Genomic DNA, 19,632 nt, shown 5'->3' with positions numbered 1-19,632 from the left:
TTTTCTTTTTCAAACCCTGCCTATGACGTTGTTAACCTTGTAGTTTGTGTCAAGATGCTGACAACATCCATGACTTTATGAAGATCCTTTCCACCATATCATCTGAATCTCATGTTATATACTATGATACTTTGAGAAAAGATGCTGAAACACTGCACAGCATTACAAATTAGTAAAATACCTGTTAGTATATGGAGATTTGTGACAATCTGTTTTTGAAGATTCTGTTTGTTCAGAGTGCAAATCAAAAGCTTACAACAACCTCTCAACAACCATCCTATATGTCAGGCAATCAGCCCTTGTTTCATGACAACCTGATCTGTATATATTGTTCAGTAGCATTACCAAAAACTGCTATATCATAATCTATAAAAACCTCACCCGTCATTGAGTCCGGTGACTGTTGGCCTTCTTGGCTTATTTCAGAATAGATAAGATCATAAGGCAGCTGGTCATTATATGAAAACATATACCAAAAGTCCATTTTGACCTTTGACCTGAAATTTGGACTTGACCAATGACAAGACGACAGACAGATAACCATGTTGAGTGACGCTCTGACCAAATCTTTAGGTCAGACAAATCACTAAAAGATCATTCAACACATATAGTATATTTTTAAAGTTTATTTTTTGTCAAATTTGGGTGTACAACTTTTTTGAGACAGAATTTCTCTTCCATTTTTACAATAATAATATAACTTTATAGGCACACTTTAAACAAAACACTCATACTATGCACAGGAGAAGCTGTCCTTACTGACTACATTTCTGTAACTACACCAGAAAGAAAGAATTCACTCTATTCATACACCAACATTTGTCACAAAATAGGTATCAGATAATTGTTCAAATGCAGTCAGTAATGAAAGATTCTAATGTGCTTTGGAATTCTATGTGTCCAGTCACTACACACATGTAAAAAGGTACAGTCGTGCAAAAAAAAATATACCAGCTAAATGATTGGCTGTTGCCATGACAAAACCTGTCCAATCAGAAACTAGTCAATTTAGGTTATCTAATTTTGAAGAAAATTCATTATGACAGGTTTGTTCATCTTAATACATTTACTTGTAGGAGATAAAAGTTAAAAATAAACATTGTAAACAATTACAAAAAAAAATATGATTTAAAGTGTTTATGATTGTACAATGGCAACATCAGGCAGTGTTCAAGAAGATTGAATGGAGATATTAATCTGATGAAAAAAGGTTTTTGAATTAATTTTTAATTTACAAATGAAGAAAACAATGAAATATGTCTGACATAGACTTTAAGCGCAAACTGACATTTCAAAAACGCGACTTGTACTGAGACAGTGTCCAACTGGTGGTAGATGTGCCCTATAAGCAAATAAGAACAGATTCATCAATTATATGGGAATCTGTTGTCAATCATACATGCACATTCTTTAAATGCTTGTCATTGCTTCAGGCTAGCAATTTCGAATCATTTTTAGTACATCATGAGTATTTTCCTTTCATATTTTGGAATTCATTTTGTAGAAAGCAAATTAAATATTTTGCTATGATTTTATTATGTATGCATTTCATAAAAAGGAATGCAAAAAATGCATTATGGTTGAGATTCAAACAAAATGTGATTGTCAATTCAATATGAAATTTGAGGTTATTCTACATAACAAAACCATCCATAACATATAAATGATAACTGATATACAATGATAATTTCATCAAAAGTCTAATTTAATTTTTGGGGGGAAAAAAAGGAAAAAAAATAGTGATTCTTTAATTTTACGTTGAAGTTATATGTTAATTTTCTTCTTTTCAATTCTGTTGAAATGAGACTTATTCACAAAATAATTTTACTATATAAGCCAAAATCAGACATGCAAAAAAAAGTCATTTCTGAAAAAAAAGCACCATAGCAAATTTAAACTATAATAAAAAAAATCTCTCTATATATATATATACACTCTGACAACAGCACTTAATAGTATATCCTTTTGATCAAAGGACACAAAAAAAAATGTAACCAACATGATATTAGAGACCCAAAGGAATTCCTGATGGATCCATTTTCAAAAAACACAAAATATATCTAAAAAAAATTTACTGAAAAAAATGATGTGGAGCAAACAAAGCTAGCTGCATGTGGAACAGCTTGTGGGTACACTCATGATACAGTGAAACGGTGATAATATATATACACAAATATACGACAAATTTACATTTGAAATTTGGTCCTTCACTTGAGGCAATAGAAACATCAGTTCACTTATATACATATAAATTAACATACGTTTGTACACATGGCAGGAGGAGTCAATCACAGCTGTTCGCGGAAATATATGGCAGCTTTCAGAATATATTTACAAATAGTATCTAATTTTGGTATCATATCTCAAGATGAACATCCTGGAATCCTACTTTACCTGTAATAAGCCCATGTTCTGTTATAATTAACGAAAACATTTCCATATAACGATATTTAACAGGTGAGAAATAAACCATACTGAATAAAAATTTTCTGTATTTCAACTTTTTGTGGTTTTAAAATAAATTCTTCTGGACTTCTTACAGGTAAAATATGATATTTCATTCAAACTATTCACAACGGAGAGCAACAAAGGGAGGTAACACAATTTATGTAAATTTTACTCTCCAAAATCCTGGTCAAAAACGATAAGAAAAAATATTCTCAAGAAAATAAATTCTACACAATTTTTCTAAACAAATTTGTTTAAGTTGAGACTCACAATACCCAGGAATGAAATTGATATCTGAAAAATAACAATATAGTCTTAACAAGTGTTTATCTTTTAACTTCAAAAAAAAAAGTATTTTAAATTCAGCCAAATTTAACAAAATACAGGAATGTATGTATGTTGTTCAAACAAAGATTTAACTAATCAAACTGCCCTACAGACAATTTCATAACAATAACAGATTCAAAAGCTGGAATTTTAACCTTACAAAATAGATTCTGATGGAATGAAATTACTTCGAATTGGTCCATTATTTGAATAAGATTTGCATCACATTCAATTGATAAGTACTCAATCAGTTCTGAATTCCAAAATCATAACAAACATTTTCTGATTCTATAAAAGTCAGTTCAGCCAGAGAAATCTCAAAAATTATCATGACTAGTGCAATAGTTTTAAACTGCCAATTTTAAAAATAAATTAAGATGATATACATTTATGTATAAATGCAATTACGGCATATTGACACATGACAGATTATTTGGTCTATAAATAGATGAAGATGTTTTTTTATATTGTCCATTTAAACCCTCCCTCATGACGAACAAGCCAGTTGAGTTGGGGTAGGAGAACGGTTTACAAACTCCCGTTCTGGTACAACAACGTTGTTGTAGAAACCATTGTGGAGCGGAGTTGTCTTCCCTTCCTGATTGTTATTAGATAGGATTTGTTGATTGAGACAGATTTTCTTCATGACGGGTTCATCATTTTCTTCCATTTCTTCATCCAAGTCGGAATCCTCTTCAGCCATGTCAAGTTTGTCTGTACGATCTACTTGATGGTCAAGAAGTGGATGCTGTTGCATGTTACCATTCAGAATTCCATGGGACAGACCAGAATCGGTTGCCTTTCCAATGAAGTTACGAATCTCTGAGAAGTAAGACTCGTCTTTCTCATCAAGATCTGGTTCATTGATAGGGGAGTCTATCACATTTGGACCTTCAGATTCATGCTTCTTCAGGTGGCGATCAAGGTTGGTCTGTTGGCCGAAGCAGCGATCACACAGTGGACATTTGAATGGCTTTTCCTTATTGTGAATGTTCCTTACATGTCGCTGAAGATTAGAAGAAATACTGAACGAGCGTTCGCAGTATTTGCATTTGTAGGGCTGTTCGCCAGTGTGTGTTCTCAAATGGCGGGTCAAGTTAGCCGAACGTGGAAAAACTTTTCCGCAAAATTTACAGGAATACCGCTCCTTAAGTTTGTTGGCAGGATATGAAAATTGCTCTGGGAATTTGTCCATTTTCAGAATAGGAGACATTGTTTTGTCTAAGCTTTCAGACTTCATTCCATATGGACTGATGGGAGAATTTACGAATGGAGAGCTTGTAATAGGAAATCTTGTATATGGCATATACCTGGCATTTTCCTGCAGGCACTGACTGAGCTTTTCCTTGTCCATTCGCAGCGTCTGCTCAAAGAGCAGCTGATTAGGGAATTGTGGGTATGCATAGTGAAGTTTTGATGACTCAGGATTCACCAATGCTGACCTCATTTCTCCAAATACATGTGTTTTCCTGGTGTCAATTGGACTGACCTCTTTTGGTACCTTCTGAGTGAGGTCTAGTGGCTGTTCGCCAGGTGTTTCTGAAGATTTCTCTTTCAGTGGCAAATCTGGTGAGGACATTGCTGATCTGCTTGATTTTGACAAATCAAATGGGGTGTCCTGTTCCTCAGGGGACTTCTCCAATACCGGACTTCTGGTTGGTGGCGACCGTGGAGACATTACTTGGGAGACAGGTTCTGATGGAAATTTAGCTGGAAGATAGCCAGCGGGTCTTGGGGATTCCATTAAGATGGGTTTCTGATGACGACGCACACTACTTTCACTTTCAGCATCTGAAGCTGAACTGCCGTCATGCTCACTTGATGAACTCAAGGGAGAGTCGCTTGGTTCTGACCCAACAGAGTTCTTTCGGAATCTTTCTTCTTTTACCATCTCCGGCTCAGATGAAACAGGCCTTGGTGAGACTCTTGGGATAAAAGCTTTGCCCTCAGGACTTGTGGCATGGCCAAGTTTGGATGGGTTTGATGGAGACATCGGTGAGTTGAGTGATCCGAATGGGAGATGAGATCCTGGAAACACTGGATAGGAGGCTCCAAGTGGAGGATAAAATGGATAGGGAGGACGGTACATTCCCATCAGTAAGGCCGGGTTTAATGTACTAGCAGGATTTCCAGCACTGTGCAAACTCATTGGTGAGATCTTGTCAGCTGAGAAAGGCATGTGCATGCCGTTGCGGAGAGCTCCCTCACAGAATCGCTTGTGCTTGCTGAGTGAGGTGACTGTCGAGAATGCTTGACCACAATCTTTACACTTGATCTGTTGACGGCAGTCAGCATGCATCCTCTTGTGGCGACAGAGGTTGGAGAACTGTGTGTACGCCTTGAGACAAACTTCGCACTGAAATGGCTTCACACTACTGTGGATATGTTGGTGCTGTTTCAGACCACTCGAGGTCGCAAATGTTTTCCCACATTCTGTGCATGCGTGACAGCGTGCTCCCACATGCTGGGCCCGGATGTGGCGCTGAAGGTTGCTTGGGTCTGTGAAAATTTTATCGCAATTTTCGCAGTTGTAACGTTTCCCTGAATCATGGGATATCTGGAAAACATCAATTTTAAAAATTTAGATAAGACAGATGAAATATCAATATAGGAATGTTTAATAAGAATTTAAAGTAAAATACAACTTCAGATTGGTAAAATTCTTACTACAATGCTTCTAAACAGCTCTATAAAACTTGCTCTACGAATGCTATATCAGACAATATTTACAATCTGATACAATAAATTTCTTTCAATGTAATGGTTTATATGTGATATTAAGAGAAGCATGACATTAACAGAAACAATGAGATGCTCACCTGGTGACGAATAAGGTTTGATCTCCACTGAAAGCTTCTGGGACATTCATCACATTTAAATTCTCCTTCCATTGAGTCTTGCTCAACATGATCATCTCCTTCATGAAGACTGAAAAATACAATAGCAATCAAACTTATATTTTTCATCAGATAACAAGAGAAAATATAAAATACTTTATATACAAAGATATAAATTAACAGAACCTCAACACTGTCAGAGATGTTTAATGACCATCTCTTGTAGCATGACACAACCCATATATAGAAATTAAAACCCCTCCACTTGTATCACAGACAAGCACATAACGTACCATCAATGGATTGTAACTACTTAAACTGCGAGTCAGAACTAGTGATTACACACGAACATGCGACTCAGACAAAGACACAAGGATCGTAACAGTTTCACCACATATCTCCCCGTGGTAGGGAGTTTCCTACTCACAGAGGCTAAGGTCACCTGGGGCCATGTTCTAACGTTACAAAGAATTTTATCATTATTTTGCACAAGGCATCTTTAATAAGGTTTTGGTGAACCAGGAAATAGTCAAAACCACAGCCAATTCATTTTCATCTTTACTGACATAACTAATTTTGAATATGACACCGACCTGGCTAATTCTCTTCTCTTTTAAATGTTTAGCTGTAATTGAGTCTTCTTCTATTACCTTTACAACACTTACACAAAGATTGTTTTACTTCTGAGAGACATTCTGTACAAATATTAGTATATTTTACTCAACTTGTGACATTGTTGTTTACTCTAATATTACAGATAATGAGTGTAATAGGTCAAGTTGAAAATAGTTCCTGATAACGAAAAATGTCAGAAGTGTCACAATGATACCTAGGTGTGATCGATTTCCAACATGATAAAAAAATTTACCTTTCTTTATTTAAATAAGAATGTTATAACCTTTGAACTTTTAAGAAAAGTTGCAAATATTTTATATAAGATTGTTTTTATATCTTTTCTTTTAAATCAATTTATTCTTGTCCTAATTGGCTGCATCATGCCATGGTTGTAATTAATCTCTAGAAATCAATTAATTCTTTACAACGTTGCAGACATGATGCTGTTATGAATGCCATGTGGTAAAAATCAATTATTTTTTTATAGATATTTTCATCAATGAATGCGTAACAAATTTTATTCCAAAAGGCTAATTGTTCTGTTGATAAAATATGTTTTTATGGACTAATTATTGTTAACACTAAAACTAATTCATGGCAATCGTTGTCATAACAATATATTAACTAGATCACTACCATTAGTGCAAGAGCATATCCTGTTTGTGTCTAGTGCCATCATCTTTAATAATAGGCTGGCTTTGTCTCGACATCACATATCTCAATATCACATATCTATCTTTATCCTGTACTAAAACCAGGAAATCAAAGTACTTTTCCAGTGTTAAAATATCAGATACAATTTAGTGAGTTTTTCAATTTTTTTAAAAAATATTAATATAAATCACCTGAAACATTTATATCAGAAACAAACATTATAAAGACCAAGATTTAAGGTCGATAAGTTTATCTTCCTCCTTACTTGTAGGAAGAATTTTTCAGATTTGCTATTCTGAGTGATTTTTTATGACGAAATAAAAACCAACGCCCTAGACAAAAAGACATACAATCATTATACACCGAACGACATTATTGAAAATTGATTTAAATCCCAAGCTTTTATCTGATCAGGATGACACGAATGATTCTTGATTTATGTCGATATGCAGGTGGCGGATACTTGAAATGAATTTTATAATATTGATTTAAGACATAAATGAGTACATCACGAATTATAGCATTTGTTTCAAAGGATTCCGTCAAATGTTATCAGAAATAAAAACCACTCAACATGGACAGATATGTCCTGTTAGCATAAAGCTAAATCAAACAACACAGATTTTTCCTTATTTGTATAACAGATTAAATGATCTCTTCGAAAGATCTTTATTACCATGAATCAGATAAATTTTGCATCTCGTTTCTCGTACGTACTCTGTGAATATTTGCAATAGATATAAAGTAACTGTTAGCATACCAATGTCACACATCCATAGTAATGACATGTACATACTGTTACCAGTCGAAAAAAGCACTAAATATATAGACAAGCACTTTGTCCGAGATAAGGCTTATTCCTTAACATTTAAATCGTAATTCTTAACATGTACTGGTTTTTCTAACTGAAGAGCTACTTGGAACAAAAAAAAAATCAGTCCTTCAATGTCTCTATGTTACGACCTGTTTAAGGGAAAGTACACATTTTTTTTTCCTGTTCTCAGAAAAAAGTGTTTATCGAAATAACAGATATAATGTTATCTTCTAATGTAATTGAGAATTTTAAACTTTTGATGCAGAAACAAAACTAAAAAAGATATTTTGTGTTTAGAATATTCAGAAATATTTTCCTTTTTTTATGTTAATTTTTTGCGCTCCTGATTTCATGCTGTCGGTGGAAATTAAGATGTGTTAATTACCTTGTGCTATCCTCATCAGATCGACTGTACTGGTCAGAATGGACATCATGTAACTGCTGTGCTTGCTTTGTGCATGCCATTGCCTGATGGCGTTTCAATGTCACCATGTTGCTGAAAACCTCCTCACACTCGGAACATTTGTAGCTTAAGTCTCCTGTGAATATACAAAAGTTATCAAACATTAGAAACAAGAAAAAATCAGATATCAAAAATAAAAAAATGGATTTGATTTTTGTCCATTGCCCACCTGTATTACTAAAAATCATACTAATGATGACTTGAAGGAAGCCATTTTAGTAAGAAGCATTCTACATGTTAATCTGCCACTTGACATGATGAACATGTACTCCTTTCCTAACCCGAGAGAAATTGTCCAATAAAAATCAAATCCATTTCGGTGAGATAAAGATGGTTGCTGCTTTGTGATAATTGCCCTAATTATTGGCAATCTATTGGCTATAACTAAGCCTTAAGGCATCATTATAGTCCAATAAACATCCAAACTCTTTGGACTGATCTCACAAGTAAAATATTCTCCCAAACATCCAAAGTGATCCTAGCACACATTGTCTCATGTCCATTTTAGCTATTATCTGTAAAACCTCCATCTTAAGTGGTTTAGAAGTTGTTGTCAATTGTTCAGGTGAAAATTGACCTATGATCGTGTCAACTATACCTCTGGAGCAGTTGGACAGTTCAGTCTGGATGAGCAATAAAGATAGCTGAGAGTCCGGATGGCTCACAATAAAACTATCCTTTCAACTTCTTCTTGGGACAAATTTTAGATCTAAGTCAACAGAACTGACTATTTTACAGCCCAGCTCCCTTCCTGGATGAACACATGGGGACACTTAGTATAGTAATAAAACCATATATCTGTCCGACAACAAACTTCACGACACACTGATGCACTTTTTTATATCTCTCTAAGTAAGATATAATATTTGAAGTGTACTGTGAAATGGCTTTGTCATACTTCTAAAAAAGGGGAGATTTACTGGTTTTTCTTTACGATAAGGGTCATGCTTGAGGCAGTTTTCTTTTGTGATCCTCTTATACTATATGTGAATCCCTTATCAGTGGTGTCCGTTGTGAAATGAAATGTCTAATCTACCATTCAGTTTAGATCTGCTTATTGAATGAGAGGTTTATTTTATCAATTAAATCTTATTTAGTTTTCTGAAACTTTTATTTCCCTTATAATTAATTCAAGTGATGAGAAAATTAATTCTCAATAAATAATAAAAAAATAAAACAAAACAGGAAAAGAAAATATATTACTATTTGAGGTACAGATTTATTTGATAATAATTCAGGTCACATCAGCGATTGAATGGAGGAGATACAAAATTTATATTAAGAATTTCAGATGCAACTCAGTTTACGTCATCTTTCCATTACAATATCGGGATTGCAGCTGCCCAGGTTGAAGCGTGGAGTGAGACTTTTGTTCACGTTCACAGTCAGCTGATCAACAATAGACACCAGTAGAACAGATTATATTTTCTCATTGTCTGCGTGAGCCATCTTCATGATTTCATAGAGATAAGAGTTTTGATAGAGAAAGCTAAAGCAGATGAACTCCGATTTTATGAATAGAGGCTGCAATAATAAATAATAGCGAAACGGAAAATGCTGGTGTAACGGGTTTTAGTTAAAGCAGGTGTCAGCGCGACCTTATATGTATCAGGAACCATTTTGTTTGTAAAGTTTCGTTTCGCAGGATAAGGTCCTCAATGCAGAATTCTTTTGTCTGTAGAGATCACAAAAGACAAGATGGCAGGCATCTGCTGCGAAGAGTGTGGACTAGTGAAAAAATTAACAATGGCAAAAATCAGGTATGGCACACGACTATTTGTATGAACGACAGACTGAGTGCGGTTTTATTAGAATATATGAGGGAGGGCCGTACTACTGCCCGGGCTATCCATTAGATATGGAGTGTGCCCCAGTATGACAAACAATTTTCCCAAACATCTTGATATCAGCCCCTAGTTGTGTAAATTTAAAAACATACAATAGCTCTGACATATTGAATTAGAGATGTGACCAACAGTTAAAATAGTTCACTAAATGACGCAAAAATGAGATTTTTGGATGTAATCATTGCCTTTTGGGTTTGTCAATAACGGGTAGTGCTATTAAAATAAGACATTGTCCAGATATTATTACAAGTGAGATTGATAGGAAGTGACAGCCTTCAAGCCACGAGTTTTAGACACAAAGTCACCTCACATTTAATTACATCATAACATAATTAAATGAAAAAAAAAAAAATTAAAAGTCGTTGGATGATCTTTAAACAATCTAATGAAAGCTTTTATAAAATAAAATAGTTTCCATCTTCCTTTCAAATAAAACATTAAAAAAAAAAGAATTAAATAAAGTAAATCAAAATATATTAAAAACATTCCCCCTCCCCTTTTTTTGGAAAACTTGCACAGTAAGGGTGATTTATCCACTTTTCATCAACCTTCAGTCACCACAGGGTTGCTATAGCGTTAGTGTGACACCCTCCCACTATTAATGATACTAATTACTCATGGTGACAGGGGCGGGTAACTCTGGCTACATGGTGGGACCACTTTACAGACAGTACTTTGGGATGGGAGATGTTGACAGGGTATGAAGTGTGTCAGTGCTAGATATACATTATATACCATATCTGTTATTCATTAAGATCAATATAGCTTGGCGAGTAGTTTATTGGGAAGTTGATCGTCTGTTGAGACAAGTGCCTGATTTTAATGAGAGACCTTCCACCAAGTGCTGATAAGAGGGGCTATAATCATGGCCCATCCCAGCAATTAAACACCAATCATCTATCCCTGTCCTCTGGTAATGTCATCAAGTGTCCACATCATGAAAGACGCTGCTGAAGCCGTGATGCCTCATTAAGGAACCTAGCTCACTAACCATATTTTTACTTTGGGAAAAGTAGTTATATTTGAAAAAAAAATAAATAAATAGAATTTGAAATATTAGTTCTGTGGTAGTAATTTTTGTTCAACAAATTCAGTTTGAAAAATCTCAAATATTTCAGTAGTTATTTTTCCAGAAAAACTGCTTGTTTAATTTATTTCAGAAGGTTTAATTGTTGTATAGAATTGATTTATATAACATTTAATATATAATAATAATTGACTACTATAATATTGTAAACCTGATTTATATTAATATATATATATAAGGTTTATAATAAATATCCTTTGTCATGAAGCTGCAGGCTCTAGTAGCCTACAATATGCGAGATGAAGGACATATTTTTTCACAAAAACTGACAAATTAACAGTATTTGTGTCCTTGTATCACACGGTTGGCCAAACTGTGGTAAGAGCAACCTTAAGTGTCGCTCCACACAATGATGCGACAGATAAATCTAGACATCCTGATAGGTCAGTACTTCAAACTTTAAATAATTAGAATTCGTAAGATGACAAAGTATTACTGTTGGTTGTAGATGACAATGAACTCAGTCAAGGAGGACCAAGTCAAAAGTCCAGATCTTGTTATTAACTGTTGCAGTGTTCCGGATGCTTAGCAGGAGATAACTGCAGAGGCTAATGTTTTAATTGTTTTGCGAACGAGTAATTGAGTGTGTGTCAAAATGATATGGCTACTGTTTTATCCTGTTGGGCACAAATCTTTCACCTTTTTCTCAGAATCTCTTATAAACCAACATTATTTAAATATATATCCCACTTAATCATTATTATAAGCTTTTGTTAACTTTCAAAAAGTAAAATTTTTCTTTTCAGAAAAAAAGAAATATAATTTCCTTACAACTTGAAATGATGCATACTTGAATTTCTTGATTCTTTTTCAGAATACAATTTTTTTCCTTGAAAAATTGTTTAAATGAAAAATGATGTGAGATTTTTTTTTTTAACCATTTTGTTAAAATTGTTTTTATGATTCATCTTGGGAATTTTGGTGCAGATGTGTGATGCTGTTTAGCTCAGTACCTGCACAATAGCCATCAGCTTTTGTTCAAAAGCAGGTGGTTCTAAATCAGTTTTATCATTCATTTTTTTAATCTGTTCCTTTATATCTTATTTTCCTTCAGTGTGATGGTCACTTCCATGACAAGAGATGACCGGTCAGTTGTGGTCACTTCGGTGTCATCAGTGGTCAAGCCATTTCCCATGGACATCAATTGATTATACACATTAAAAATTCAAATGAAATATTTCACATGAAAAAATGAAGACCTATACCATTGAAGAGCCTGGTCCTTCACCATCTTCTATTTAATTATACTGGATCTCTCAATAGCTGGTGGTCACTCAGTGGTCACTACAATGCCAAGTGTCCAGTTCCTTTAGACTGACATAAACCGACCCTTCCCATGACCCTAAGATAGGTCTTTCGCCAGGTCAAGATTAAAAACTTCAGCCACTGACCACTGGTTCAAACAAATTTTTTAAGGCTATTGTTCGGTGTGAAAGAATAATCAAATGATGTGAGCTGCTATTTCCAACTGACATTTTATATTATAATAATTCATAAATTTTCTAAAAACAGCTTTTGTCTAGTTAAGAATCCTAGTCAGGTCCTGAGTCCCTTTGTCCAGCAATGTCCACTACTGGTCATTTTTCTGCATACAAAATTAATGGTAGCTTAGAACTAATTCTTTGCAAAAGTCTTTTTGCAAGGAAATAGTTGACAAGGGTATGACACTGCGCTTCAAGCTGCAGCTGCCACACAATTTATTCTTCGGCCAAATTGACCACTGGTCAGTGAGGAGATGAGCAGAACAAAAAGTCTTTAATGTGCTTTTTTATGCTTATGATGGGGAAAATGAATTAACAAATTCTTTGTTAGGTTGTCATTGAAAATTAAAAATAAATAAATGTTTTCATTTGTTAAAAAGATGGAATTGACTTTTAAAGCTGCCCATGGCATTACAGTTGTAAAATATTACTCTCATGTTTATTATTACACAACATCTGACTTTAAATTGATGCCTTTTTTCTTAATTTCTTATTCAAAAACAATTTTTGATTTCTTTTATGTAAATCAAGATAAATCTTGAAAAAAAACTTGACAATATATCTAATGTGAAAAAAGTGTCTACTTTCAATAAAAGCTTTTAGATATTATACATGAATATTTTAGCCAATAGTAAGATTTTACAAACAAAGTCAGGTCAATTGAAAAAAAAGTCCCTCACTCATAAGGTCTTAATAAGATACAATTCTTCAATTGAATTGATATCCAATTACAGTTTAACAATTAAAATCAATTTTATAACTCAAGCAATGATTTGTATGGGGCAGGAGAGAGGGGCTGGGTTTGCCTTTAAACCAAGAGAATTTTTTACCGAATGGAAAAACATATTGTATTTTTAAAACCTTCCTGGTATCAAAGGTCTCAGGGTGGGATTTGCTTGATATCACACAGGTGAACCTAACCCAAATGTCCTAGCAGGATTGTATTTGATCGAAAGTCATTAGTGAAGTATCTGTGATTATCCGCGATTTCTCTTTATATCTTTCTGGTTATACGAGCCTCCACCCTCTATTTCCGCAGGTGAACCAGTGCATCTTGAATATTAAAGAAGAAGCAAACTTCATATCATTATCTTGTCCTATTTTGACTCATTCACATTGAGGTTAGCCGGGTACCTTCAGGTGAGTTCGAACGTTTGCATTGTACCCGATTGTAAGCTTAACCAGAAACTTGTGTGTGGAAGAATAGCGTGACTTTTAGCAATCGCCCGTCACCCAATTTGACATATACACAGATAAGGGGCATAGGACTCCTAGTTCAATTCAAGGCAGTTGACATCACTTGTCAAAATTTTCAAAGCCTTTAAACAATTTGTGAAAACAAATGAGGAATTTTAACTGTCCAGTGGTAGTAGGTTTCTGGAGAGTTATGACATGGAGTAAGTGTGCTCCATCTCTCTTGTGCCATAAATCACCCCTATCTATATACTAACATGATGAGATAGCCACACTATGCCTACCTTAATTTAAGGCTCCAGTTACAAATCAGCCAACACATATTTCATTAAACACAATTGTTGAATTTAAAAATGGTAATTTATTTATTTATAGATATATCAATCAAAATTTCACTATTTGTAATTAAGAAACATACACAATGCATTTTTTGAAACTTGATAAAAATTATCACCATATTGTAAGACACTGAAAGTAGATTAAAGATACTGTGACACCTTAGATGATAAGTAACTTTTGAAATTATGTACAATAAGTTAAGCATACAAATTATCATTACAACACTTATAATTTACATTGTACAAAATATCAAACAATTCATTTTCTATCCAAAAGAAACAGAATATTTTACAAGAAACTGCTTCATTTTTTGTAAAATCTTCTAGGAATTTGTTAAATTTGATTAAATGACAAAATTTCTTTAATTGGAATCAAACAAGTGCCATTTTTCTGGGGTTGTTCTAATGATAATATTTTTCAATCTATCCTTAATGATCAGACACAATTAACAAATTTTGGGAAGAAAGCAAAAGAACCATTCAAGCTATCATAACCTTAATCCCCAGAATATTTCCATTAGACCTGTATTTTTCACAAGTGTATGTTAATTAAGAACAAAACATTATGTAAACACTGTTCTGATACTTAAGAGATGAATTAATGTCTTAATTAAGACTAGCAAACAGGTGTTAATTACTGCTAGTCTTCTAGTTAATTAAGACATAGAAGCACCTGATTGAGATACCCGACTAAGGTTAAATGTCATACCTTACTAATGAAGATACCTGTAGATCTAACAGTTTGCACCTATCTCAAGCAACTGTCACAGTTTACTGCTTGTAATGAAACAAGTATGGACAAACTGTTAAATCTATTCTATAACAGCTCAACACCTTAAATATGCCAGGCAATCATGAAAGTGCATTTTGTCAATGTCCTACTTTTTGAAAATGTCCTACTTTTTGAAAATTAAATGTTCCAAACTGATTCCAAATAATCTTAGATTTATACTTCAATAATTTTGATGCATTGATATAATATATAGGCTATGCCTGGTGCCTAATCCAATTTTATATTACATCTTCTCAACAATCTTATCATGGCACTTATATAAATCCAATTATCACATTTTTTCTCACACTTCTGAAATTCTAAACTTTGTCAGCAAATGATATGATTACCTGGATATGATAGGTATCCCTTTGTATATTTATAGGATATAGAAATAGATACTATAAGCCCACACACAATATTGAATAATAAAATGACTTGAATAACTGACAGCTGTATCATGCACATCTGTAGTGTGGGCATCCTGATAACTAACCTTTTTATCATCTGTGTCATCAAAAGTCACCAAATCATTGAAATATCACTATTCATATTTCATACAAAAAAATATGAATGATTTTTTTAATGAAACTTATACAATTTAAGCATTGTTAATTATAATGGTTAATTAAAATTGTGTAAAATGCAGAATAATATGACTTTCTTAATTAAAAAACGATCTATTGTAATATTGATTTAAAGATTATCAATAAAAGATTTTTGAAAATTAAGAAAATCCATTTGACTAGAAGCCTGCTTGTTTCAAATGTCTTTCACTTTCTGCAGTTATAATAAAAACTATCTTGAAGTTAAGAAATCTTGTCACAAAACTCAAATGATTTTGTCTTTTTTATTTGTATTAAAAATAACTTTGACTTTCAAATAGTGTTGATTCCTAAAAATTAACAGAAGAATCATTTATTAAAATATTTTTGAAATAATGAAACTGATTAAAAAGTTCCTACCTTGGTCAAGTTTGGCGTGGAAGGCAGCCAAGGAAGTATGGTTGTCGATCTCCTTCTCTGGATACAAAGCATCATTGGTGTAGAGTAACATTTCCTCTGTGGCGTGAACACCTCTCACAGTTCGGTAAAATACCTGTGTTTAAAGTGAAGTACTTGCTAGATAATCATCCCTCTAATACCGACTCCTTGTATATCACACTGTCCCTGTGTCCAGTAGGTATATGTCCTCGTCTGTCTGTCAGTCAGTTCCACCCGAAAGATTACACCTCCAAAATCGTCTTGTTTAATTGTTCATCCAGAAATAATGAACACAGTTTTAAAAACGCTAAGATAGTTATCAACTAAAAAATGCCTGCCAAACTAAAACTCGCCAATCAATGATGAACCTTGCCAGTTTCACTTCGTTATGATCTATTTTCCTTTTCTAACCGACTTGTCAATCACCCACGCACTGACGTTTAAACTCCACCTTCATATTGATTACACTAGCCAATCAATGCGCAGCTACCCAAACCACTTGCCTAAGCCCCGCCCACACCAGTAATGTAACCGTAATCCAACAGCTTTCACAAAAATGTCATAGACACAAAGAAATACTGTTGCTTTGTTTACACAAGGCTACCGGCTTTTTTTCTATTTACAATAGGATATTACACCAATGTTTCCTCTGTTTGTTTATTTTTAAGACTGTATCCCTGGCATGTACAAATTAAACAACTAATTGTACTTGTTTGCTACTAATGACTACACAAGTGTGTCATACTGACAAAAACCTGAACAGTTAACAGTAATAATCCACTCCACATATCCTAACTGTTTTCATGAGAAAGTTAGATTGAATACCCAAGCTTGACAGTCTGAATAACACTTTAGTGAGATGTCAGTTCCAATTAATCTCCACAGAAAACAGTTACAGGGATGACACTGATTTTAAAATCACATCACACAGATGATTCTCAGGAAAATCCAGACATTTAAAAATATGTCAGTATTAAGTCTACATTTTTTTCAGGAGATGACACCTGTTTGATGCAAATTTCAGATCTGCTTGAGCTTCTTATTAATTCGATTAGAAATTCGAAGACATATTTGCAAATAAACTACAAAAAGATTATCCCTCTTAAATAGAAATGTTGAAAATTAAAAATTATTTTAAACAAATGAAATCAAAACTTCATAGAACAAAAAAAGTAAATATATCATAGCTGCTGTTTTGTGGAGAGTTTGTTTTATATCTTAAAGTTTTTATTACAATTATTATATTTATCTAAGATACTATAGGAATGATAATGTTTATCTTAATAGTCAATAAAGTCTTGTTAAATTGTCAGGTAAACTTTACCTTCTTAATTTATTAATAAAGTTTTAAAGTGAGTGTCAATAAAACCCTATCTTCAGAAATTGTAAGATAAAATTTTGATTGTAATTATAATTAAATTGTGATAATATCTATCCAATAAAACCACCTATAATGAGCAATCATAAGTATTTATGCAAAATAAAATAAAAACCAATTTATCAAGATTTGATAAAATATATCTACATTGATGACTTTGTAGAGTTGTTTGAGAGGTAGCTATTTATCAAGCTTGTGACTAGCCACTTTTCATGAACCTGTCATCTGTTTACAGTGGGTAGGTCTCTATTGGAGGAACACAATCCATGATTATGTCATGTCAAAGACTCCCTTTTGTTCTCCACCCACCTCATGATTAGGGGCTGGGGTCAGATCCCTATCCAGACTCTGACATCTCACCCCTGACCTCTACTAATCAGTGGATCAACACTGCACATTCATCAGTATTTACACTATAACAAGTGAAACAACGCTCTGCCAGTCAGGACCTGCTTGTCAATGTTCAATAATCTCATAAACCTTAATCAGATATTTTTGCTTTTTAATTTTGAAACTGAAAATTTATTTTGCCTCGGAAGATACTACTGTACTCAAGTAGATAAAAATCAATTGACACATTATTCTTCTGCTAAATTTTGAGATGCTATAGAAAAAGGAATAATAATAATATCAGCGCAAAGTTTCACTTTTCCTCACAGAGCACCTGTTCATAATGGACAATGGCTATAGTCTAAACCACACAATTACAGAGAAAAACACTTATCAGAGCACACCTGTCTGTCAAGGACAATACCTACTGTATATATCTCAACTCTACAGAGATAACACCTGTCTATAATGGACAACATCTACAGTATATAACACTCATCTACAGAGATAACACCTGTCTATAATGGACAAAATCTACAGTATATAACACTCATCTACAGAGATAACACCTGTCTATAATGGACAACATCTACAGTATATAACACTCATCTACAGAGAGAACACCTGTCTATAATGGACAAAATCTACAGTATATATAACACTTATCTACAGAGAGAACACCTGTCTATAATAGACAATATCTATGGTATATAACACTCATCTACAGTATATTGTATACTGTATATAAAACACCTCTACAGAAAGGACACCTGTCTATAATGGGCAATATCTACAGTATATAACACACCTATACAGAAAGGACACCTGTCTATAATGGGCAATATCTACAGTATATAACACACCTATACAGAGAGAACACCTGTCTATAATGGGCAATATCTACAGTATATAACACACCTATACAGAGAGAACACCTGTCTATAATGGACATTGTATACTGTATATAAAACACCTCTACAGAAAGGACACCTGTCTATAATGGGAAATATCTACAGTATATAACACACCTATACAGAGAGAACACCTGTCTATAATGGACATTGTATACTGTATATAACACTCCTCTACTCTAAAGAGAAAAAACCTTTTTATAATGTATATAACACTTCTTTATAGAGAACACCTTTCTGTAGTGGACAATAGTTTGCTGCATGTAACATCTCCACAGAGAAAACACCTGTCTATAAAGGCAAATATCTTTGGAATATAACATACTTTAAAGAGAGAACCCTATTGGAAATGGCCTGTAAATCAATCTTGATTTCAGTATAGGTCCAGAGAAATGACAAATGAAATATTTACCCTAACTGTCTTGGAAATTAATTTATTTTCATCTTATCCTTCATCCAAACTCTCTAAAACAAAAATGACTCTATCTTTTTTCTTTGTATCAAATTTAATCTAAAGCATGATTTGTTCAATGATTAAAATCATGACAAAATCTGGCCGTTTATCTCCGAGGGGATAATATTTGAAGACCCTTGAAGAAGGCCGTTGTGCACGTGTGAGAGAAGTGTCTTGGGCTTTGATTCTCTGAGATGACCTCTTCCAATAAAACAATGCAAAGAGACCCATCTGTCTCTGACTCTTCAATTTACTGATGTCACCTATAAAATTCATGTTTGAGAGCTACTGTAGGACATGAAAGGACGAGAGGAGTGCCGAAATACCAGTTAATACTCGAAATGAAGTGTATATGCTTTGTTAATATGAAAACATGGACTGATCTAAGACAAAAGATTGCTGTTGGCCATATTCAAATTCTTGATTGCTTTTTGTATAAATATTTGCCGTCTAATCTCAGAATTATCAATATTTGCTGGAAATCCGGGGAAGACAGATGCAAAATGACAAGCAATACAATCCATTGTACTTCAAGATTTTATTTTACCTGTGTTATGTCTGTATTGAAAATCCTATAAGCCAATTTATTTTTGTTTTTCAATCGTTCGTTCGTTTTAATATATATCAACTTTCTTGAAGATCTTTCTACTGTATCATCAGAAATCATCTCTTATATTGAGAAAATCTTTGAATACATTG

At 33.6% G+C, this 19,632-nt stretch overlaps 1 protein-coding gene across 1 annotated transcript; it reads right to left on the bottom strand.

The window, feature by feature from the left end:
- Positions 1–1,734: 1,734 nt before the first annotated feature.
- Positions 1,735–16,177, bottom strand: LOC132553855 (histone-lysine N-methyltransferase MECOM-like). Its single transcript, XM_060218138.1, has 4 exons — positions 15,843–16,177; positions 8,081–8,234; positions 5,595–5,703; positions 1,735–5,332 (listed from the first exon to the last, which is right to left on the bottom strand). The coding sequence occupies exons 1-4, from the start codon at positions 15,931–15,933 to the stop codon at positions 3,263–3,265; spliced, it is 2,424 nt and encodes an 807-aa protein (XP_060074121.1). The 5' UTR covers positions 15,934–16,177; the 3' UTR covers positions 1,735–3,262.
- Between the last annotated feature and the right edge of the window lie 3,455 nt (positions 16,178–19,632).

This window comes from Ylistrum balloti, unplaced genomic scaffold (genome assembly GCF_031769215.1).
Source record: "Ylistrum balloti isolate Yb309-2 unplaced genomic scaffold, AGI_CSIRO_Ybal_v1 Utg370360, whole genome shotgun sequence".
Taxonomy (NCBI): Eukaryota; Metazoa; Mollusca; class Bivalvia; order Pectinida; family Pectinidae; genus Ylistrum; species Ylistrum balloti.
This window is presented reverse-complemented; position numbering and strand designations above follow the sequence as displayed.